The following is a 19,236-nucleotide window of genomic DNA, read 5'->3' as shown; positions in this document are numbered from 1 at the left end:
CGGGCCAGCGGGAGCCCTCTGACCGGCCCCTTTGATTCCAGAGAAGCACCGGGACCTGGCCAAGGCCATTCTGCGGAGGAAAGGCATGCTGGGCGCCTCGCCGAACTGCGCCGACGCTCCTGGGAAAAGGTCTCCGCAGACGCCGCCCCTCCGCCCCGCAGCGCGGAGGCGGCCTGGGTCCTCGGGTGGGGGCCCAGATAGATGCTCCCTTTTACGGGCAGCGAGGGTCTCTCTTTAAGCTGACCAGGGGCTCTCCCTGGCTTTCAGGATGCGAATATTAGGGCAGGGCCCTGGAATAAGGGGCCTCGAGGTCAGCGCATCCATCCCAGCACCGTCCACGGGCGAGTCTGGCGGGGCCTCGCCACCGCTGTCCCCGGGGTGAGGCCGAGGGGGCCCCGTGGGAATAGCCAGTTGTGTGCTTTCATGGCACCGCAGGTTCCGCAGAGCTGGGTAGGACGTTATCCAGTGTGGCTGCCTCTTACTGACAAATGAGAGCCGAGCCTCAGACGAAGGACTTGCTTTCTCTGCCTTTTATGAACACCTGACGGCAGGACTTCAGGGCCCCGTGCTCGTGCAATGGGAGATGGGCTTTCCCCCGGGAGAGTGAGGAGCTGCAGGCGGCAGCGCGATGGGCGTGTGTGGGCAGCTGTTCCCAGACAGTCCCTGTGACATGCCCGTGCTTTCTCCTCTCCTCTCTCCGGTCCTTCCACGCAGCTCAGTGAAATTTAACAAGGGCTACACGGCTCTTAGCCAGAGTCCAGATGAAAACCTGGTGTCCCTGGACTCCGACAGGTCAGTGCTCCCGTGGAAATGCCCCTCGGGAGGTTAGAGGGCTAGAACACCAGACTGCTTGGTGCCTGTGCTGGTTCCTGGTCTCCTCCGTGGCTCTTCATGTATGTCCCAGGCCTGCCCTCTACTGACTACTAGCCCTTCCTGGGGTGGCTTGGTTAGAGTCTACGGGTGACTGGCTGCTCTTGGGTGTGGGGCACCCATGCTTGAGGGAGTCATCTGTGCATTGCTGGGGAGAGAGACCCCGGCCCTGCCTGAGCCGACTGAGGGGCTCTTTGCCCTTGCTCCACCTGCCCCCCCAGTCCCCTGGGCATGCTCAATGGTTAGAGGGTTAGAGATGTTTTCCGCAGGCATTCCTGACCTATCTCCTCTTCTCCTAGCGATGGAGAGCTCGAATCCCGCTACTCCTCTGGGTATTCCTCTGCCGAGGTAAGTCCAGAGCACCTTTCTGGTCAGGGCCAGACTGATGCTGCCTGTCCATGCTGTACGCCAGCCTGTTCTCCCACCTCCTACACTGCCTCTTCCCCCAGCAGGGATATAGGTCTCTGAGGAGGGCTGGGGAAAGCCCAGGTGACCATAGACCACAAACTGGAAGGAACTTCACAAGTTTTCTAGTCTGGTCAGCTTTGAGAAAAGCAATCTCCTTGAGACAGCCCAGCCACGTTTCCTCGTCTCTGGCCGCTCAGATGCCCTGGTGCCATAGGAGTTACACGTTGGGCCACTAATGTCAAGGTGAACCATTCAAAACCACCAGAGGCTCCCTCCTCTTGTAAAGAGTTATGGTCTCGGAAACCCACAGGGGCCGTTCTGTCCTGCCCCTCAGGGTCACAGTGAGTCAGAATGGATTCAGTGGCAGGAAGTTTGGTGAGACTAACTCCGAGCAACCTCCTGCCCATCCTCACCCCCAACACACACACACACACACTCTCTCTCTCTCTCTCCCAGGAATGGCTTTTAGAAAATTCCATTGATTTGAAATCTCTCCTGTGGCCTGGTTCCATGGTCCTAGGCCCCTTCTCCAGTGTTAACAGTTAGCCTAGTCTCCCTTCTTTTGATTGGCTCCTTTCTGAGGTCAGCATTCCTGCCCTCTTCCACCTACCCTCCAGCCAAGCTTGCTTCCTTCCTGACCCGCCAGCTTGTTCCTGCAGTTGTTCCATCTGTGGGAACGCAGACCGAGCGACTCCTGGGCTGGCCTTGTGACCACTGGCAGATGTGGAGTGCTGGGGACATGACTCTCCACCACGTATTCTTCCCTAGTCTCTTGGAAACCCTTGGCTGCCCTCTTGAGTTTCTGCCAAAGGGAACAGGGGCAAGTGTGCAAATTGTGTGAAGACCAAGAAAAGAAAGTGTAGCTGAGAACAGGAGGCAGCCTCACACTGTTCCCAGCCTTCTTCCCTTCTTGGTGCCCAAGGGAAACTGGCAGAGCCAGGCTGACAGGTTCCCCAGCCCTGCTGACACTGAAGCATGTCTAACCAGCAGGGTGGAAACTGCCCCTCACCCTGCGCCATTGTTGTCTCCAGATAAGAACCAGCCTAGATTCCCAGTGGGGAAGGTCAGGGCATTGACTTTCCCGATCTGGAATCCGATCTTTGAGTCAGAAGCCTCAGGGTTTAACGACAGAAGCAGGGTCAGTGACAGTGCAGCCCAGGCAGTACTGGCAGAAGGAAAAGGTGGCACTCCCTCCTATGGGGTGGCAGCGGGGGTTGGGATGGGGCAGTGCATAGACCCTAAGCCCTGGTGCCCTGCCCCACTTCTGCCCTTCCAGCAGGTGAACCAGGAAGTGAGCCAGCAGCTGCTCCGGGATGGGTACCACCTAGATGAGATCCCAGATGATGAGGACTTGGACCTGATCCCCCCCAAGCCCATGACCTCCTCGGCTTGCTCCTGCTGCTGGTGCTGTCTGGGAGACACATCCTCCTGCACCCTCCAGTAGATGAAACCCCGATGCCGGTGGCCTGCAGAGCCCTTCATGATTCCAAGTGTGTGGTGGGGACGCTGCCCTGTCAACCCCACGCTCAATGGGGCACAGAGACTCCCCTGGGCAGGTCAGCAACTGGCAGAGCCCTTGTCTGGTGCTGCTGGGGCCAGGGGCCCAGGGCCCCACCTGGTCCACAGTGGAGTCTGCTGGTCCCCTCGTCTGCTCGAACAATATGGAGAAGCCCCTTGAAGAACAGAAGACGGAGGATTTTGGGTTCTTGTGGGTGACAGAGTGGCTAAGAAAAACACCCACAGACATCGTGACTGCTATTTATCCTTAGACTGGGGGGCCAGCAGCAGCGAGAACCAAAACAGCCTTCGTGCCTAGGCTGGCTGGACAGTGGCACCTGGGGAGTTTTGGAAAGGATTTGATTACTAGGGACCAGTTCAGGAACCCCTGGCCTGGATTGAGTCCTCTAAAGGGGGCCCAGTGGGGAAGAGCCTCAAGTCTGCCTCACCTCAGGGTGGGCCTGCAGGTCTGAGCAGGGCCCGGAGGACCACAGGTTACTTCCTGGAATCCGGGAACCTGGTGTCTTCCCAGGTGCTCAGTCTGGCTAGGTGTGGTGAATGCTCGGAGCCTCCTCAGAGGAAAACTGTGTTTCCCACATTGCAGATTGAGTTGTGCTGCCTGCCTCGTGGTGGCCATTCCCACTTGACCCAGTCAGTGTGTGAGCTAAGGGAGAGGGCTGGCCCCATGCGCCTGCGGTTTTTGTGGTCACCAGCAGAGGGAGCTGCAGGAAGCATGCTGGTGCAGCTGTGTTGCTTTGGCCAAGACTGAGGCTCAGAGGATGAGAGGGAACTAAGCCAGCTCCTCCCCTCCACCAGCAAGGAGCCACCTTGTCTTCAGCCCTCCTGACCCCTTAGCCAGCAGGGGGCTACCTTCCAGGGCAGCAGGGCCTCAGGCCCTTCGCTAGCCAGCTTCCCTGGCTGTGCCGGGCCTCGAGGATTTGGTTTTCGGCGGTTCCTCCTTTACCTCACCCAGGATTGAGGGTTTTCACTCGAAGTGGGCCCCTGCAAAAGGGTGCTATATGTCCTGTGGTGGCTTTGAGGCATGGGGGAGGGCATGGACTTCTTATTCTGTCGCACGGGATCTATTTGGAAAACTGACTCAGCTAGGTAGGGAAATAGGGCCTCATCCTTGCCAGACCACTTTCCCCATAGGGGTGACCCTATCAGTGCTTGCCTGACCCCTATCTTTGTACTTTGCTCAAATTGGGGGAGGTGGAGGGGCTGTAGGTACCCAGGGGGGCTGGCCTACAGGACTGCCTGATCACTGCAGCAGGGAGGGGACAGAGACAGGTCAGGTTGGGGCCCAGGAGTTGGGAAGGCAGCTAGGCGTTTATTCTGTTGTGGAATAGGCCCCATGGGCTCGCACCATGCTCAGGCTCTGAAGGTCTCTGGAGCACACCTCCATCCTGACCACGTGGCCCCTGCTCAGGGACCATCTCCAGGCAGAGGTAGAGAGGTGCACCTGAGGATAGAGCTCATGGAAGACTGTGCTGGAGGGGAACACACACTGTGGAAGCCAGTCTCCTGGGGGGGAAGCTAGCTAGGGCTCGGCTGCTGGGGGTGAGGGTGAGAGCAAGACCCCCAGGCCAAGGCCCTCTGGGCACTGTGGCTGTAACAACGCGGGTGCTGGGCTGGAGCTGTCTCTGGAGAGGGTGTCGCAGAGCTGGCTGACCCCATGTGGGAGGCATTTCCTGTGTGGGCTACGCTACAGGGCCCGGGAGCTGACTACAGCAGGGCAGGTGGAATGGTTCGTTCTTTGAGGCCAACTGCCACAGGTCCAAATACCAACCAAAAAGGCACCAAGGTGCCCAGAGCCAAACTGCCTTAATTCAGGGTGCTGGGTGTTCCACAGGTGATGGTCCCCTGGGGAGAAGGGGGGGCACCTGAGCTGACTTGACGGATGGGGTGGCAGTTAACATTTATATAGTATCCCACAGAAGCCTGGCTCATCCTGTAGCTGTCAGTTGATGAGAATAAATGCCATCATGCTACAAGAGCCTTGTGTATCTGTCACAGTTGTCATTGTTGCTTCTGCATTCAGGTGAAAGCAGTCTGTTGCCCTGCTGCAGTCACTGTTTGGGGAAAGCACGGCTCTCACTGGGCAGAGATCCTTCTGGACACCTGGCAGGCCTGCTTCACGGGCAGGTAGACCTTGCACATCACTGTTCGCTTTAGAATGGGCCCTGGTGGCAGACCCTTTCCCGGCTGTCACCTGCCATCGTGTCCACTCTGATCGCTAGCAGCTCTCTAGGGCAGGGTGGATGCCCCCGGGGGTTCCGAGACAACCCTTCACAGAGTCAGAAGCCACAGCTGGCAGTGCCATGAGCAGCTCAGTGCACGAGGCGCTGTGCCAGGCAGCCCTTTGTCTTAAAGCTAAAAGACTTTTGGAGGCTACATAAACCAAAACCAACGATTGGCCAGAATTCACCGAAGCCTGTTTTCTGGAGCTGTGCTGTAAGAGAACTCCACCAAGGCCATTCAGACCCCGCAGGACGGAGCCAGTGGCCTTGGTCTCCTGTCTGGGGTGAGTCAATCACAGGCCAGACCCTGGCAGTCGCAGCCAGTTGTGCACCTCACTGTCCGTTGCTGGACAGTGGGCATATGAAGAGGAGACACCTGGGGACCTCCTGCCAGCTCAAGAAAAGATCACCCTACAGAGACTGTGCTCAGAAGAGGTGACACGTTTTTGGTGAAGGGGTCAGATAGCTTCCGCTTTGTAGGGCATTCGGTCTCTGGCAGCTCCTCGGCTTTGCCTCACAGTTGGAATGGAGCCAGTGGCTGGACAAGTGAGTGGTGGGGCCAGCCAGACTGGGGTGCCGATCCTGTTGTCAGAGCCAGTGAGACACGGGACTGGTGCCCACTGTACTGTCTGCAGCCCTGCTTGTACATTCACTTCTGAGACCGACACTGCTCTCTGGCCCTCACACTCCGCGATATAAAAGGACTCTCCAGTGTGTCTCACCCACCCTCGGAGCCTGGGGAGCGAGAAGAAAGCAAAGAGGTGCCACCCAGGAAGAGCTCTCGGTTCACTTCAGGGCCTGAGACATCTGAGGCAGAATGCTCTTCAGCCTGCAGCCTCCACACCAGAGCTCTTTAATAGTTGCTTGACACAGTAAGTGGGCGATGGTGAGCACACTAGGCCACAGGCCTGCCCGCCTGCTCTGCTGCTGGGAAATGGGCAGACCTAGACCCCGGCTCACAGGTGTTCATGACCTAGCCTCCCATCTTGTGGTAGATCATGCGGTAGCCGGGTGACATGGGCTGGGGCAGAGCCCAGGTGAGCCAGGCTCAAGAGTGGTAAGAACACAAGGGACTGTTGGTCCTTAGTCGTCCCCCCCCAAAAGAGGATGGTTCAGTCTGGGGTATTCAGTGTTGTTAACTCCCCCCCACCCCCCTTAGTATACTTGGAGAGCGCTGGGCCTTGGGAGGCAGGGCTGGCCCAGACGCGGGGCACCTGCAGAGGCGAAGGCTACTGTAGCAGACAGCAGGCTCGGAACATCAGCAGGTCCTGGGGCACCGTCAGCTTCAGCACGATGCTCTCGTTAGCCCCAATGAAGAGCACTCCACCGCGCTGCAGGGGGATGGGTGCCTGGACCGTGGGTGTGCTGGCTGTGACTGTCCCCTGCACCATCAGGAGGATGCTGGCAGAATCCAGTGCCAAGACCTTGTACTCCGTGGCAGAGCCGGGGACCTGGGCAGGAAGCAACGTGAGGACGATGCACCAGACTCCTCTCAGCTCACAGGGGCTCAAACCAACTCCAAGGGCCACCTCCTCCCCAATGGCTCAGGCTCTGGTCAGCACGGAGGCTGACACAGGCAGGCCGGCCCTGGGGCCGCCTCTGACCACTGCAGCTTGACCAAAAGGGATCCTCACCCCAGGCTGCTGCCAGCCCAGGCAAACTACACACCTCGGCTCCTGCCAGGGTTGCTTGTGCCACCCACGCGGGCATCCACTCACCTCCATCCTCATCACAGCGAAGTCCGGCACCGGCGGGGCATAGATGGACAGGCACGGGTCTTCGGGACTGCGTGTGGGCGGAAAGAGTCTGTCCTTGCTGGAAGTTGGGGTGTAGTTGAGCATTTCACACAGGGTTGGCACGTCGATGAACTTGGGGGTCAGGCCGGCGCGCACCGTGTTGTCAGAACAGGCCATGCACTCCACGCAGTCTGGAGATAAAGAGTCAACACGTGCTAAGCGGAGGCGTGCCCTCAAGTATAGCTTGCTCCCGGGGGCTGGGCCCTTCCACCTGGGCTCCACGAAGCAGAAACTGCTTTTGCATTCTCGCTGGGAGAAGGAGCCAGGAAAGACAGGTAACAGGTTACCTGCTGTCATCAGGAGGCCAGTTAGCCCTTGGGGCAGCCTCAACCCCTGGACTATTCTCACGGAATCCCGGGCATGCAGACATAAGCAGCCAGGGGTCAGAGCTGGACAGCCTTCTGTGGTCACAGGACCACCTCTGGGTGGATGAGGCAGACGTGCAAGGGCCGGGTGAAGCGGAAGGAGGATCATCAGCCTTGTGTCTGGGACGGCTAAGGCTGTCCCCCTCCTGGAGGCCCCACCATTGAGCATCCTGGCTGGTGATGGGAGGGTGCCAGCAGTGCCCAACACCAAGCTGGCCCGCAGCAGGCTCCTGTGGGCCACTCGCCCGCTGACCCCAGGGATCCTAGACCAGGGCCTTCCAAAGGGAAATGGTGGTCTCCACCACCCTTTGGGCCTCTTCGGGAAAAGGCCTGAGGGGATGCCCTGCTGCTTACCTCCTTTCAGGTAGGCGTGGGGCACATTGGCCTCCAGAAACATGGCCTCCCCGGGCTTCAGGGTGAGCAGGTTCAGGAGGTAGATGGCAAAGCAGCCGATGTCCCCTGGGTACTGCTGGTGCAGCTCTAGCAAGAGCTCTCCACACACATCTGCCATGTTGTTCCCAGCAGCCACTGAGGGTCACAAAGGGCCCAGAGGCCACTTAGGAACCCCATGGTGCTCACAGAGTTGCCGTGCCCGGGGGGACCAGGGCTCCCTGGATATGAATCCCTGCCTGCACAAGTCCAGAGGCCCCAGTGGGTCTGTTGCAACCACACCCCCAAACTTGAGAAGTCTAACTTTTCTTGATAGTCTAGCCTGAATAGATGGCCCCTGTCCCCCCCATTACATCCTAAACTACACGAATCACCATGAGAGTCTAGAGTGGTCCTAGGACAGGGTTTCCCAGCCTTGGCACTACTGACCGTTGGGTCTGCATCATTATCATTGGACATTGTCCTGGACTGTGAGTGATGTTTAGCGGCGCCCTGGTCTCTAACCCACGAGATACCAACAGCAGTTTTAACAACCAGTAATTGTCAATATTCCCAGGGAGGGGGGCTCCCTGTGGTTGAGGACCATTGCTCTAGGGATGTAAAACCTAGTTAGGGAGATAACCCCAAGCAGTTCCATAGAACCGACCAACCGTCCTCATCGGTGCAGGACTGATTTGACCATGGCAAGTCCAATTGCCCAGCCAACCAGCATGGCTGGCTACCCCACTGGCAGGAAGTCCTGGAGTCTAACCAGGGTGGGGATGAGCTCAACTTGGACTGCAGTGGGAAAGGAAGGTGTCTCGGAGGGCAATGGTGGTGGATGGGAGGCGCTTTGTGTGGAGGAGCTGTGTGTGAGGGTACAACAAACCAGCAGCTTGGGGCTAGGGGTGGTCAGTCTGCATCCTGAGACTTGCTGAAAGCCCACTTTGCTGAGGCCTGGGGGGCACATGTGGGGACTGGGGGTGCAGGTCACTGGCCTGGTGAAAAAGCCCGTTTGGCAAGTGTACACATGAAGGCAGACTCATGCGTGCCAGGGGCTACCCCTCATATGAGCAGGGGGCATGTCCTACCCTGGGGCTTGGGGCAGGGCGATCAGTTCTTGTGTGAGTCCATGAATCCTAAGGGAGAGGCACTAGGCAGAACAAACGAAGATGACACTAGTGGAAAAGAGTTTTGATGGCCTCAGGATAAGCAGAACAGACCTCTGGGGCCTTCAGGAGGAAGGACTCGGGTGGCCGGGCTAAGGAGTGGAGCGCCTTCCTCTTCCTCAGTGCCGCTTCATCTCAGCGCTGGGAGCTTTTCCTGCCTTAGGTTCCCCACTGCACGTGTCCACTCAAGGCAGAACCAGAGGTGACGTGACCACCTGTCAGGGTCTACTGCTCTACTTTCTTCAGCTACGCAAGGTTGGGCATTTACTAGGTATTCATGGAAAGGTCTCATTTGAGAACTCTGGGCTTGAGGCCTTTGGAGAAAGGGGGATCCCTTGCTTTTCCTAGCCCCCAAACACGGCCCACTTAGCTGGAGCAGCCACGGGGCTCAAGGAAGTCTAGGTGGGAAGGCAGCTAGCGTCTCCCAGGCCAGTCCACAAAAGAGAAGGAACAAAATGCTAAGTCATCGATACTGGATCCAATTGAGTGTCCTATTGGGACAAAGGGGCTGAGAGCCCTGTCTCCGAGGCTATGCCAGGGGGGTCGGGCTCGGGCACTGAGCCCAGCCCCCCAGGCCTATGGCCACACCCACCTTGCTGGGAGATCCGCTTCACCAACAGGTTGAGCTGCTCCACTACCACCTTCTTCTCGCTCCTCATCAGGTGGGAGAAACAGGTGCACAGAGCAGAGGCCACAGCCTGGTCGCCGAGGCCCAAGCTCTGCTTCAGCTGTATGGCCGCATGATCGCCGACCAAGAACTGGAACTCAGGCACCTCTGCAAGAAGGCCGGGTCCAGGGTCTCACCAGAAATGCCAGATGGCAGTGGCCCAAGGGAGGCATAGGAGCAGGCCGCCCCACCCTAATCCCAGCCCTGCACGCACGGGTGATGCGACTGCACTAGCCAGTGACGGCTGGCTCACCACCGGCTCTGTGGGACCCCACAGAGCCTGTCCCACTGGTTCTCGGAGCTGCTCCATTTCTGGGGCATTTGGCCTCTGTTCTCGGCCACCGCTCCCACTCCCCACATACCAGACCCAACCTGAACGTCCCGGGACCTTACTCTTCAGAAAGGTCACGATCTCCTCGACTGGCCGGAAGCCACACAAGCCCTGGAAGGAGGTGAGGGCAATGGCCATCTCGGGCTTGTGGTTGGTGTCGGGGTAGTGCTCTGGAGCCTGGAGGTGCAGCTTCTCCGCTCGCTCCTGTGGGGTGGCCAGGGTACAGCACCACTTCGTCCTGCCCAGCCCCTGCTCTCACCCTGCCCAGTCGCCAGATGGCAGTGACTTCCTGACCCTGGCAACAAGCCCAGATCCGATGCGGAACTCGGGGTTTGGCCAGGGCAGGGCAGGGCAGGCTGGGGCAGACTTAAGAGGTCTGGCCTGAGAATCAGGAAACCCAGCCACCAGGCCAAGCTCCAACAGGAGCTCTATGACTTTGGGCCAACCTCTCCCCTCTCTGGGTTTTTGCCCATCTAGAAATGAGAGGTTTGGACAGAGAGTTGCTTGAGTGGTGACTCAGGGCTTGTGCAGAAAGACGCCATGGAGATACTGCTGTGCCAACAGCTAGGCACCTGCTCCTCCCTGGAGGTGAACTCTGAGAGAACCAAGTGGCAAGTTGGTGGATGCCGATGAACGAACCTGGGTTGACTGAGGGCAGCCGAGAACAAGCCGCCTAGGAATGAGCTTGGAAGAGCTCTCCATGTACAGGCGGGTCAGCTAGCTCCGTAAGCCCAGCTGGCCAGAATATGTCACCTCGTCTCTGGCCTTGAAGAGCTAAATTGGGAGTTGTCAGGTCTGAATTTAGCTTTGGGTGGAGCCTGACGTGGGCAGGATCAAAGCAGCAATAGAAGCCAGGAAAGGGCCATGGCTTAAGCCCTCTTTGCCCTGACCTCTGTGGCCCACCCCCCTCCGGTACCTTGTCAGGATGGGCCTGGATGGACAGGGCAGTTTTCACTGATAGCACTTTGAAGAGGAAGGGTAGCTGGCCTTTAAAAGTGTCCTTGACCTTGGACCCCAAGCAGTCCTGGTTCTCAGCAATCCACTGGCCTAGGGTCTTCTGCGAGATGCGGTTGTCAAGGATCTTGGCATCCCCCCGGGGATGGGTTCCCATCCATAGCTGGAAAGGCAAAAACCTTGGGAGGAAAGCTGCAGAACAGCACCACTCGGCTGCCTGCCCCTACCAATCACCCCCTCCTACCCACAGGGCAGCTCCCGAGTCCTAGGGCAGGGCCCCCAAGACTGCCTGCTCACCCTGGGGCAGTCGCTAACTTACAAGGAAGGAGGCAGCGGGGCTGCGGAGCACCCGTAGCTAGGAGACCCAGGCTCAAGTCCAGGTCCTGCCCTCCAACCAGCTGTGGGAGTGAAGCCTCCCCATCTGGTCTCCCTTTCTTCCTCTAGCCTGTGAGGAGCATGACCAGGGCGCAGCCGGGTCACAGCTCTGTGAGGGGTTCATATGAATTTACTGCAGAAGCAGAGCTAATCTCTCCACTCAATGGGCAACAGAAGGGAACGTTTCAGATGAATAAAAACGCAAAAAAGTGGTCAAAGTCAACATTTAATGGGCACAGCGTGTGCACCCAAGCTGAGTTTGATTACCAAGAGACCAAGGAGTTCGGAGAGTTCTTGGGAGAAAGGGGGACAAGCAAGAGTCCCCCCTCATCACCTCCCGTTTGTCCGTCTGCACTGAGGAGCCAAGCAGGGTCTCTCCGTCTTGCCCACTTCCCAGCACATCCTAGGATCGGCCTCCAGGCTCACCTCTGCATACGGCTTGTCCTCGGAGATGCGGGCCAGTGGGTCACTGCTGGCCAGCAGGAGGGCGACCTCGCTGTTGGATCCTAACTTCCCCCAGGCATACTGCTGTACCACACAGGAGAGAGGGAACACTGCGGACAGACAGGGGTCAGCCTCAACTCCACTCCTCGGGCCCGACCCTAACGTCCTGCGGACAAGCTGAGCCCCACTGAGCGTAGGGTCAACTAACAGGCTTGCGAATTGGCCGGTGGCAGCGTTCTAGGGCTAAGCCAGCCTCCAGATTCCCAGCGGGAAAAGGGCGGGCAACTATCTTCTGCGGACTAGTGCCAGGCAGCTGCCTCGGAGGAACGCGGGGAAAACGGGGTACCCATCCCGCGGCACCGCGTCTTGGAGGAGCGGAGTCCCCTTCCCTGGGACCCGCCCTCAAATCCCTCTCCCGGGGAAAGCACTAAAGGACCCCCTCCTCGTCGCAGGTGCTCCATCCCCTAACGGGCACCCATCCGTCTTTCAGCAGCGGGGTGAGCCCGACCTGGCCGATCGGGCCTGGCAGCGTCCGCAGGATGCGACCCACTCCCACGCTAGCCAGCACCCCAATTCTCCGCTCACCTCGTTGAGCCGCCATCCTCGTAACCCGGAGACCAGCTTTCTCACACCGCACGTACATACGCTCTCCCGGCACCACCCGCGGTCTCTCTGAGCCCAGAGCTTCATGGGAAATGTAGTTCTTGGAGGACACGCCCAACGCGGCCACGCCCCCACCCTTTCTCCACCACTGACTCCTCACAGGCTCTTTTTGGCCCCTCTGCCCAATCTTAAATATCTTTATTAACTCGTTTATCCCTTCATCCAACACATGTTTATTGAAAGTGGCAAAAATGGACTGGAGAGGAAGATCATGACTTGAGAAGAGCCAGCTCTGCCTGTTTTAGAGATTCCACCCTAGAGCAGGAAGACGGGCATCAACTCAGTGCTATCCAGTGGATTCTGAGTCATGGCCACCCTGAGAGGGCAGAGCTGCCCTTGTGCATTTCCACCACTGTAACGTTTCACGGGCCTAGGAAGCCTCATCTTTCTCCGACAAAGCAACTGGTGGTTTTGAACGGTTGACCTCAAAGGTCCAAGGGAGGGCCACCACCACCAGGGCTCCTGGCGAGTTGAAAGGTGGTGAGTGGAATGGTACAATGTCAGGAGGGGTGGGAAGCTGCTCAAAGGGTGTGAGCTTCCATGAGGTGAGACTTGAGCAAAGCGTGGAGGTGCAAAGGAAGATGCAAAGGAACAGATAAGAAACTCCGGAATGTACCTGTCATGGTGAATGTGCCTGTCATGGTGAATGTGCCTGTCACGGTGAATGTGCCTGTCACGGTGAATGTGCCTGTCACGATGAATGTGCCTGTCATGGTGAAGTGTGGCTAGAGCTGAGTCAGCAGGAGGCGGAGTGGGGCGGAGGTAGTGAGCAAGGCAGACAGGACTTGTTGGGGCTTTGCCATGAGTAGCTCAGTCAGTAGAGGCTTTGACCAAATCACTGCTTATATCTAAGAGGGAGCTCAGGAATGCTTGATGACTGACTGCAAATGCCATCTGCGAGGCCCATAGCCTCTCTAAGCTTGGATCTTTCTTCCTCTGTAAAACGGGAGTCCTAGTGCAGGCCTTGCAGACCTGTTTGAGGGTGAGAGGGGTTGAAGTGAGGTGCTCCAAGCCAGTTTGCACTCTGATCCTCCGGCCCTAAGTGCTGGGGAGGCTGAGAAGCCCGGTTCCTCCTCCAGGCTGAACTACTAGAGGAACAAACACAAACACACACAGAAGTCTGAGAGACCAACCTGGAGCTCAGCAAGCGGAAGTTTGCAGGCCCCTGGGGCTGGGACTTGACTATGGAGTAATTTTGTTACATCCGATGGAGAAAGGCTCTCACCTCCTGCCCTCTGGCAGCAGCCTAGGCAGAGGGCAGCCAGTGGGAAGGCCCCAGAAACACAGGGGCCACTGTCCTGTTTTTTGTACCCCACTCAAGAGTCCCCACTGATTCCCACAGCCTCTAGCACACTTGTTGCCCTGGGGGAAGAAAAAGGGGTGCTATTTGCTCTATAATCTTCACTCCAGATGGGGACCTCCACTTTCCCTGAGGTTCCTGGCTTAATATATCAGTCCCCACTGCAACAATAACAACAGAAAGTTTCACCACATACGAAGGAAGGACAAAGTGACAAAGACAAAAATCTCCAAACTGTGCAGCTCGCCTGTGTCTCCTGTTGTGAACTACCTCGCCCACTTTGTCATTCCCTGTCCTTGGCAGACGCGCTTCCTGGGAGAAGAATGGCTAGCTAAGGCACAAGGGTTTCTCCACAAGGCCCGTGGCCTCTGAGCTTGAATCTTCCTTCCTCTGTAAAGTGGGAGTCATAACACAGGCTTTGCAGACTTGTTGAGATGGGGTGTTGTGGGGTACTGTCGTCATATCACCACCACCACCACCACTGAAATCAGACTTAAGATCATTTCCACATGGTATTCCTACACAGAGGAGAGAATGCAGATGGATGAGGGAATAGAAACCCCACTCATATACACCCCCAAAATATACCCCTAAGGGAAACTTGTATTTGAGAACCTCCATCTTTCCATCGCTACCTCTCACTCCTTTATCTTTAGCAGAATCACACCTTACTGCCTAGTGATGACTCACTTTCCTACTCACTGCCATCGCGTGGACCGCGAGCCTATTGGACAGGGTAGATGTGCTCCTGTGGGTGTCTGAGACTGGTAACTTTACGGCAGTAGAAAGCCCTGTCTTTCTCCCAGAGCAATGCAAGGGGAAGGGAGAATTAGCAGTCGTATAGGAGCATTAGTCCTGGGTAAGAATGACTGGCTGCATTTGGTGGCAGCAGAGACGAACAAAGAGAGTAAGTATGTGGTGGATTGCAGGAGCCTGGGTGGCCCCAGCAGTTTCTGGTGCAGTCACACAGGGTGTTAGAAAGACCTGATGACCTGGCTCTGCAAAGATTACCTCGGGGGCCGCTCTGCTGGGTCACATGGAGGCAACTGTGTGACTCAGGCAGTGGATCAGCCATCTCCCTCAGGGCTGACAGAGCTTTTGCTTCATTCTCATTCATGAAATAAATGTTTGAAGGCCAGGTTCAGGTTCCAGCTCAGGCCTGCCACCTCTCTGGGTCCAGGGATCCTCATCCTGAAATGGGGAAACTTGCTGACATCAGGGGGCTCAGCTCCTAAGGTCAGCTGCAGGGTCCTGTGTTTCTCTTGGAGAGTCAGGAGCTTCCGAAGGGCCTCCTGCTCAGCCACCATCACCGGATCCCGTTCCTAAGTCCTCCAGAGGCCTCAGCGAAGGAACTCCAGCCCTCGATGCAGAAATAGGCTTCCACTCCCTAGGGTCCGGCACTACAATTTACTCATTCACTCACTCAGCAAGGAGGGGGTTCGGTGGAGTGGGGTTCTAGGCTCCTGGCTCTAAGCTTTCTCCCTCGGTGGAAAGCGCCCCCATCCTCGTGGTCTATAGTTGTTCTGGGAGCAGCGCCCACTTCCCCATCTTGGCTTCCAGGAAGTGAAGGGGCTGTTTCCTGCCCTATTTGGGGGCGTGCACAAGTACTTGAGACACAGACCTTGAACCGATCAGCTTGGGGGTGGGGAGTGGGTTCCAGCCCCTCTCCTGGTTCCTCTGGGTCTCGGTGCCGGTAGCTCCCAGCGACCACGATTCCGCGGCGACCTGGGCGTAGGGGCGGGGCGCGGATCTGTGACGTCACGGGACACGCCCCGCCCGGAGGACGCTGCGCCTGCGCCAGAACGACCGCCCGGCTCCCGGAAGTGGAGGGTCTACGCCGAGCGCGCCGCCGGGTCTGGGTGCCAGGAACTTGCCCGACGGCCCCCGACCGCCATGTCGGCCTTCGACACCAACCCTTTCGCGGACCCAGTGGACGTAAACCCCTTCCAGGTAGACCCTCCAGCTGACACCTCTTTCGGGGGCCAAGGGCTGCCGCTCGGGCCTCGGTAGCCGGAACCCGGGGACGTGGCGTAGGAGGGACGGGCTGTCTGCCCAATGGCACAGGAGGGGACTTTGAGGGCTGCCTATCGTTGCGTTTGGGAGGCGGGACTACGGCAGGTGGCTTTGAGAAGGGCCGGGTCGCCGCAGCCGGGAATGGGCAGGAGTGGGTGGGGTGGGTGTCTTCTAGCCACCAGGCCGTAACACCTTTCGTCGAGCACTGTTGGGTGAGGGAGATAGCCCCAGAGTCAGGGAGAGAAGCGACATCGCCTGAGTGGGGGGGGGGGATGTCGCTTCCATATCTCGCAGCGTAGGGGAGATGCCTGCCTTGAGACACCTTTGGAGAGGGGGGGACGGGGACTCTGTGAGAAGGTGGGAGCCTTGGATGGAGCTCGGGCTTTTCCTACGTTCCCAGTTTCATCAGAGGCTCCCACCTCTCCCCAGCAGCCATTAGCGTATAGCATATAGAAAGGAAAAAAAAAACCCACAACTAACATAAAACTTCGATCGAGTCAATGCCGACTCATGGCCACCCTATAGGACAGGGTAGAACTGCCCTTGTGGGTTTCCCAGACTTACTGCTTACTAGAGTAGAAAGCCCCATCTCTCCCGCAGCAGCGTATAGGAAAGCCCCTGCAATGGTCAGAAACAGAAGGGTGGGAGGGGAGCCCAGCCTGAAGGATGGCCTTGGTGAGCATCTCACCCCTTGGGCTGGGGTCCAGTTTTGGATTGGGGTTTTGACCAGATTAGGGCAGGAAGAGAAATGAGGGGGCTTCCAGGGTCTTCTCGAAGCACAGCTAATGCTGGCCTGACCTGTGTGTGTTTGGCTGCAGGGTAGTTGAGCCATACTGGCCTGTGAGCTGGTCTGACCTTTTAACCAAAGCATCAAGGAAGAGAGCATCTTCCTATTTAAAACCCAAACCCTTTTTGCCTCTGAAACGTGAGCACTGGGACCCCTCTCTTCTCTTTCTACGCTGAAAGGCTGGGTCTCCTGTTGGCCCCTAAGCTCTTTGTGCCTCCTGCATCTGTTCCAATGGGAAGCTTGCTGGTGCTTACTGGTGTTTCATGAGCCCCAGGGTTTTGCTCGTGGGGACTTTATTTTGGTCACTGGCAGCTTCAAAGTGGCCCGCAGGTGTAGGGGAAGTTCTTGGAGGAGTCCTTCCTGTGGTTTAAAGCTTCAGCTTGTCCACCTTGAGTCTCCCAGAGGATCAGATCACAGAGAAAGGAGACTGAGCCAACAATGAACCCAAGAAAGTACCAGAGAGAGGAAAATGTCCTAAAATCCATAGTGGCGGTCATTGCGCAACTGTTTCTCACTGTGATTGGTCTGTTGAATTGTATGGTAGGGGAACTAGATGCCAATAAAGCTTGAAAAAAATGAAGGAGAGAAAGAAGGGAGGAGGACTCAGCTGATTCTATGTGAACAGGGGAGTGAAAGTAGCCTGCGTCTTTCTGGACCTCAAGGTGACTGCTCCAGTGGTCACTCCGGGCAGTTTTTGGTATCTTGGTCCCTGTAACATCTGGAGATGCAGTGCATTCCTCGTAACTTAATGCCTCTTGACAGAACCTCTGCAAGGACCTTGGCTCTTACATAAGGCCATCATCTCCAGTAGCTGTGCAGAAAGAACATTTGCATTTTTTCCTATAGCGGCTTCTGGGAACTGTTTTGCTGTGGTTACAAAATGGGTGCCTGATACCAGAGTTTTGGGGTTTTATTAAGCTGTAGGTAGCTTTGGGGTATGTGTAATGATTTGCGCCCCCACTCCAGCCTTGGCAGAATCAGGAATAAAATGTCTGCTATCTGACAGCAGTCACCATCGTTGGACTGAGTTCGGACCCGTATTAGCCGCTTGAAAGTCACAAACCACATCCCCAGCCCCAGAAATGATTGTGCAAACTCCTCTGGTAGAAGTAACTTCTGCATTCGGGCAGACCTTCTTTCTGTCCGGCAGCCCAGGATCTGGCCGGGCAGGAAGCAGCTGTGGGCCCATGAACAGCAGCAGCATCTGGGAGGGGTCACGTGTGGGAAGCAGAGGGCTGGCTGCCTGCAGTCCTGGCCTGGGTTTTCCTCTCGGTCATGGAGGGAAATCAGCAGCTTCTGCTGTCAGGCCGCCCTCCATCTCCTTGAGATGGTTGGGTCTGCTTCCCTGGGGCTACGGGCAGGGGCCGCCCTTGGGTGGCTGGGTGTGAGGCCAGCTTCATTTACCCAGGGTGTCGGCACAGAGCTCAGGATCCAGCTGAGAAACTGTCACCCGGAAGCAGCCTTCCAAGCAAAAGCAATTGTTCTTCCCTTCACCCCGTGGGCTCACAGCTGCTTCCTGCCCTGGGGAGGGCCTCCCGAATTATTGTAACCCCTACCGCTTAGAGATGAGGAAACCAAGACCTCAATGAGGGAGGCACATGCCAAAGTCACCAGCTAATTAGCCGCAGGCTGGGGCCCAGACTGGCTTCTCATTCCCAGGCTGGCGCTGTGCTCATAAGCATTTTGGAAGCCCAGCTATTGGTACGAAACTGCTTTGGGGCTATTTCAGGCCAGGGAAGAATGCACCACCACCGCCCTCACACATATTCTTGAAACCACTCGTGTAGAGGTCGTGTTGTGTGTGACACTTGCTCAGTTACTTTTACCCCTGTGTATGCATGCAAGACCAATAGTTCTAAACCCCCAGCCACTCCAAGGGAAAAAGACCAGACTTTCTACTCCCACAAAGAGCGAGTCTCAGAAACCCACAGGGGAGTGCTGCCCTGTTGTATAGGTTTCTTGTGGTCAGAGTTAACTCCATGTCAGTGAGTTTGTGTGTGTGTGATGGAATATTATAGGCTTCACTGTGCTTTTTAAAGACACTACTGCCAGCAGCATGTGCTGTAAACTGGGTTCAGAGTCACAGTAGTCCGGAAAGTTGCTCAGGGGTCTGTGGGAGCCACCAGTGACGCCACTTCCCTTGGAGATTGACAAAGCCTGCTAGTCTGTGAAAGGATTTGAGAGATCAGACATTTGTTCGACTTTTTTGACCTGCCATTTCTCAAAGTTACTCAACCCCAGAACCTTCTTTTTGCAAAGTCTTGTTAATGCCTCTCAAACCCAAGCTCACTGCCATCGAGTCAATTCCAACTGAGGAACACCAGGCGCCCGCCCTGGGGGTGCAGTGAGCTACACAGTAGGCTGTGAGCTGCAAGGTCAGCAGTTCAAATTCACCAGCCTGTCCTCAGGAGAAAGCTGAGGCTCTCCACTCGCTCGTGTCAACAGTTACTGTCTTGGAAACCCGCGGGAGTAGTTCTACTCTGTCTTTTGGGGTCACTGTTAGTTGGGAGTTTTTTTGAGTTCCTTCCTAGAGTGCCTTTAAGGTTAACTCCTCTCTCTGTTCTTTCCTACCCGCCCCCCCCTCCACTCCTCTCCCGGATCCTGCTGTCCCTCCTCCCCCTGTTGTCATGTGCCTTGGCAACTTCTTCCTTATAACTGTGACTCTTCTAAGCATGGCTGCCGAGGAAGGGGACCGTGACTGGAGAGTTGTCACCAGAGGTTTCCCAGCCTCCTAGGAGGAAGCAGGAAATCGTTAGCCAAGTGTTAGGATTTCATAATCTCCCCTCTTACTTCACAGCACAAGGCTTTGGCTCCTGTGGACGTAACCCCTCTCTGCTCTGGACTGCAGGAACCCTGACGATGCAGTGGTTGAACAAACACTCAGCTGCTTACCATGGGGTTGGGGGTTCAAACCTACCAGCCCCTCTTCGAGCCTTGGGCCAAAGATGAGGCTGTGTGCCTCCATAAGGGCTTGCAGCCTTGGGAGTG

The 19,236-nt window shown here is 56.9% G+C and overlaps 3 protein-coding genes across 5 annotated transcripts in view; 2 read left to right on the top strand and 1 right to left on the bottom strand.

Moving 5' to 3' along the window:
- Window positions 1-4,771, top strand: part of FAM219B (family with sequence similarity 219 member B) — a 15,618-nt gene extending 10,847 nt beyond the window's left edge. Inside the window, exons 3-6 of the mRNA XM_004712040.3 lie at window positions 42-129; window positions 715-792; window positions 1,170-1,218; window positions 2,555-4,771. Coding sequence (XP_004712097.1) covers window positions 42-129; window positions 715-792; window positions 1,170-1,218; window positions 2,555-2,722 — 383 coding nt within the window. The 3' untranslated portion in view covers window positions 2,723-4,771. The remainder of the gene's footprint in view (window positions 1-41; window positions 130-714; window positions 793-1,169; window positions 1,219-2,554) is intronic.
- A 1,006-nt stretch (window positions 4,772-5,777) lies between these two features.
- Window positions 5,778-15,105, bottom strand: MPI (mannose phosphate isomerase). 2 transcript variants are annotated; one of them, XM_004712039.2, is made up of 8 exons: window positions 12,071-15,105; window positions 11,468-11,595; window positions 10,629-10,829; window positions 9,775-9,916; window positions 9,307-9,489; window positions 7,531-7,704; window positions 6,734-6,942; window positions 5,778-6,466 (listed from the first exon to the last, which is right to left on the bottom strand). In XM_004712039.2, exons 1-8 carry the CDS (start codon window positions 12,126-12,128, stop codon window positions 6,245-6,247), a joined length of 1,317 nt encoding a protein of 438 aa, XP_004712096.2. In that variant the 5' UTR covers window positions 12,129-15,105; the 3' UTR covers window positions 5,778-6,244. The 2 variants fall into 2 exon arrangements, with proteins under 2 accessions (XP_004712096.2, XP_045141756.1); XM_045285821.1 differs by having other exon boundaries at window positions 14,460-15,103.
- A 169-nt stretch (window positions 15,106-15,274) lies between these two features.
- Window positions 15,275-19,236, top strand: part of SCAMP2 (secretory carrier membrane protein 2) — a 20,002-nt gene continuing 16,040 nt past the window's right edge. For both annotated transcript variants that reach the window (XM_004711971.2, XM_030884315.2), the window contains exon 1: window positions 15,275-15,398. In XM_004711971.2, the coding sequence (XP_004712028.1) occupies window positions 15,342-15,398 (57 nt within the window). In that variant the 5' untranslated portion in view covers window positions 15,275-15,341. The remainder of the gene's footprint in view (window positions 15,399-19,236) is intronic.

The sequence above is a fragment of the Echinops telfairi genome, unplaced genomic scaffold (assembly GCF_000313985.2).
Source record: "Echinops telfairi isolate 266 unplaced genomic scaffold, ASM31398v2 ScPeMD7_7475;HRSCAF=8513, whole genome shotgun sequence".
Classification (NCBI taxonomy): domain Eukaryota; kingdom Metazoa; phylum Chordata; class Mammalia; order Afrosoricida; family Tenrecidae; genus Echinops; species Echinops telfairi.
The sequence above is the reverse complement of the archived record's forward strand: the minus strand, read 5'-3'. Positions and strand labels throughout refer to the sequence as shown.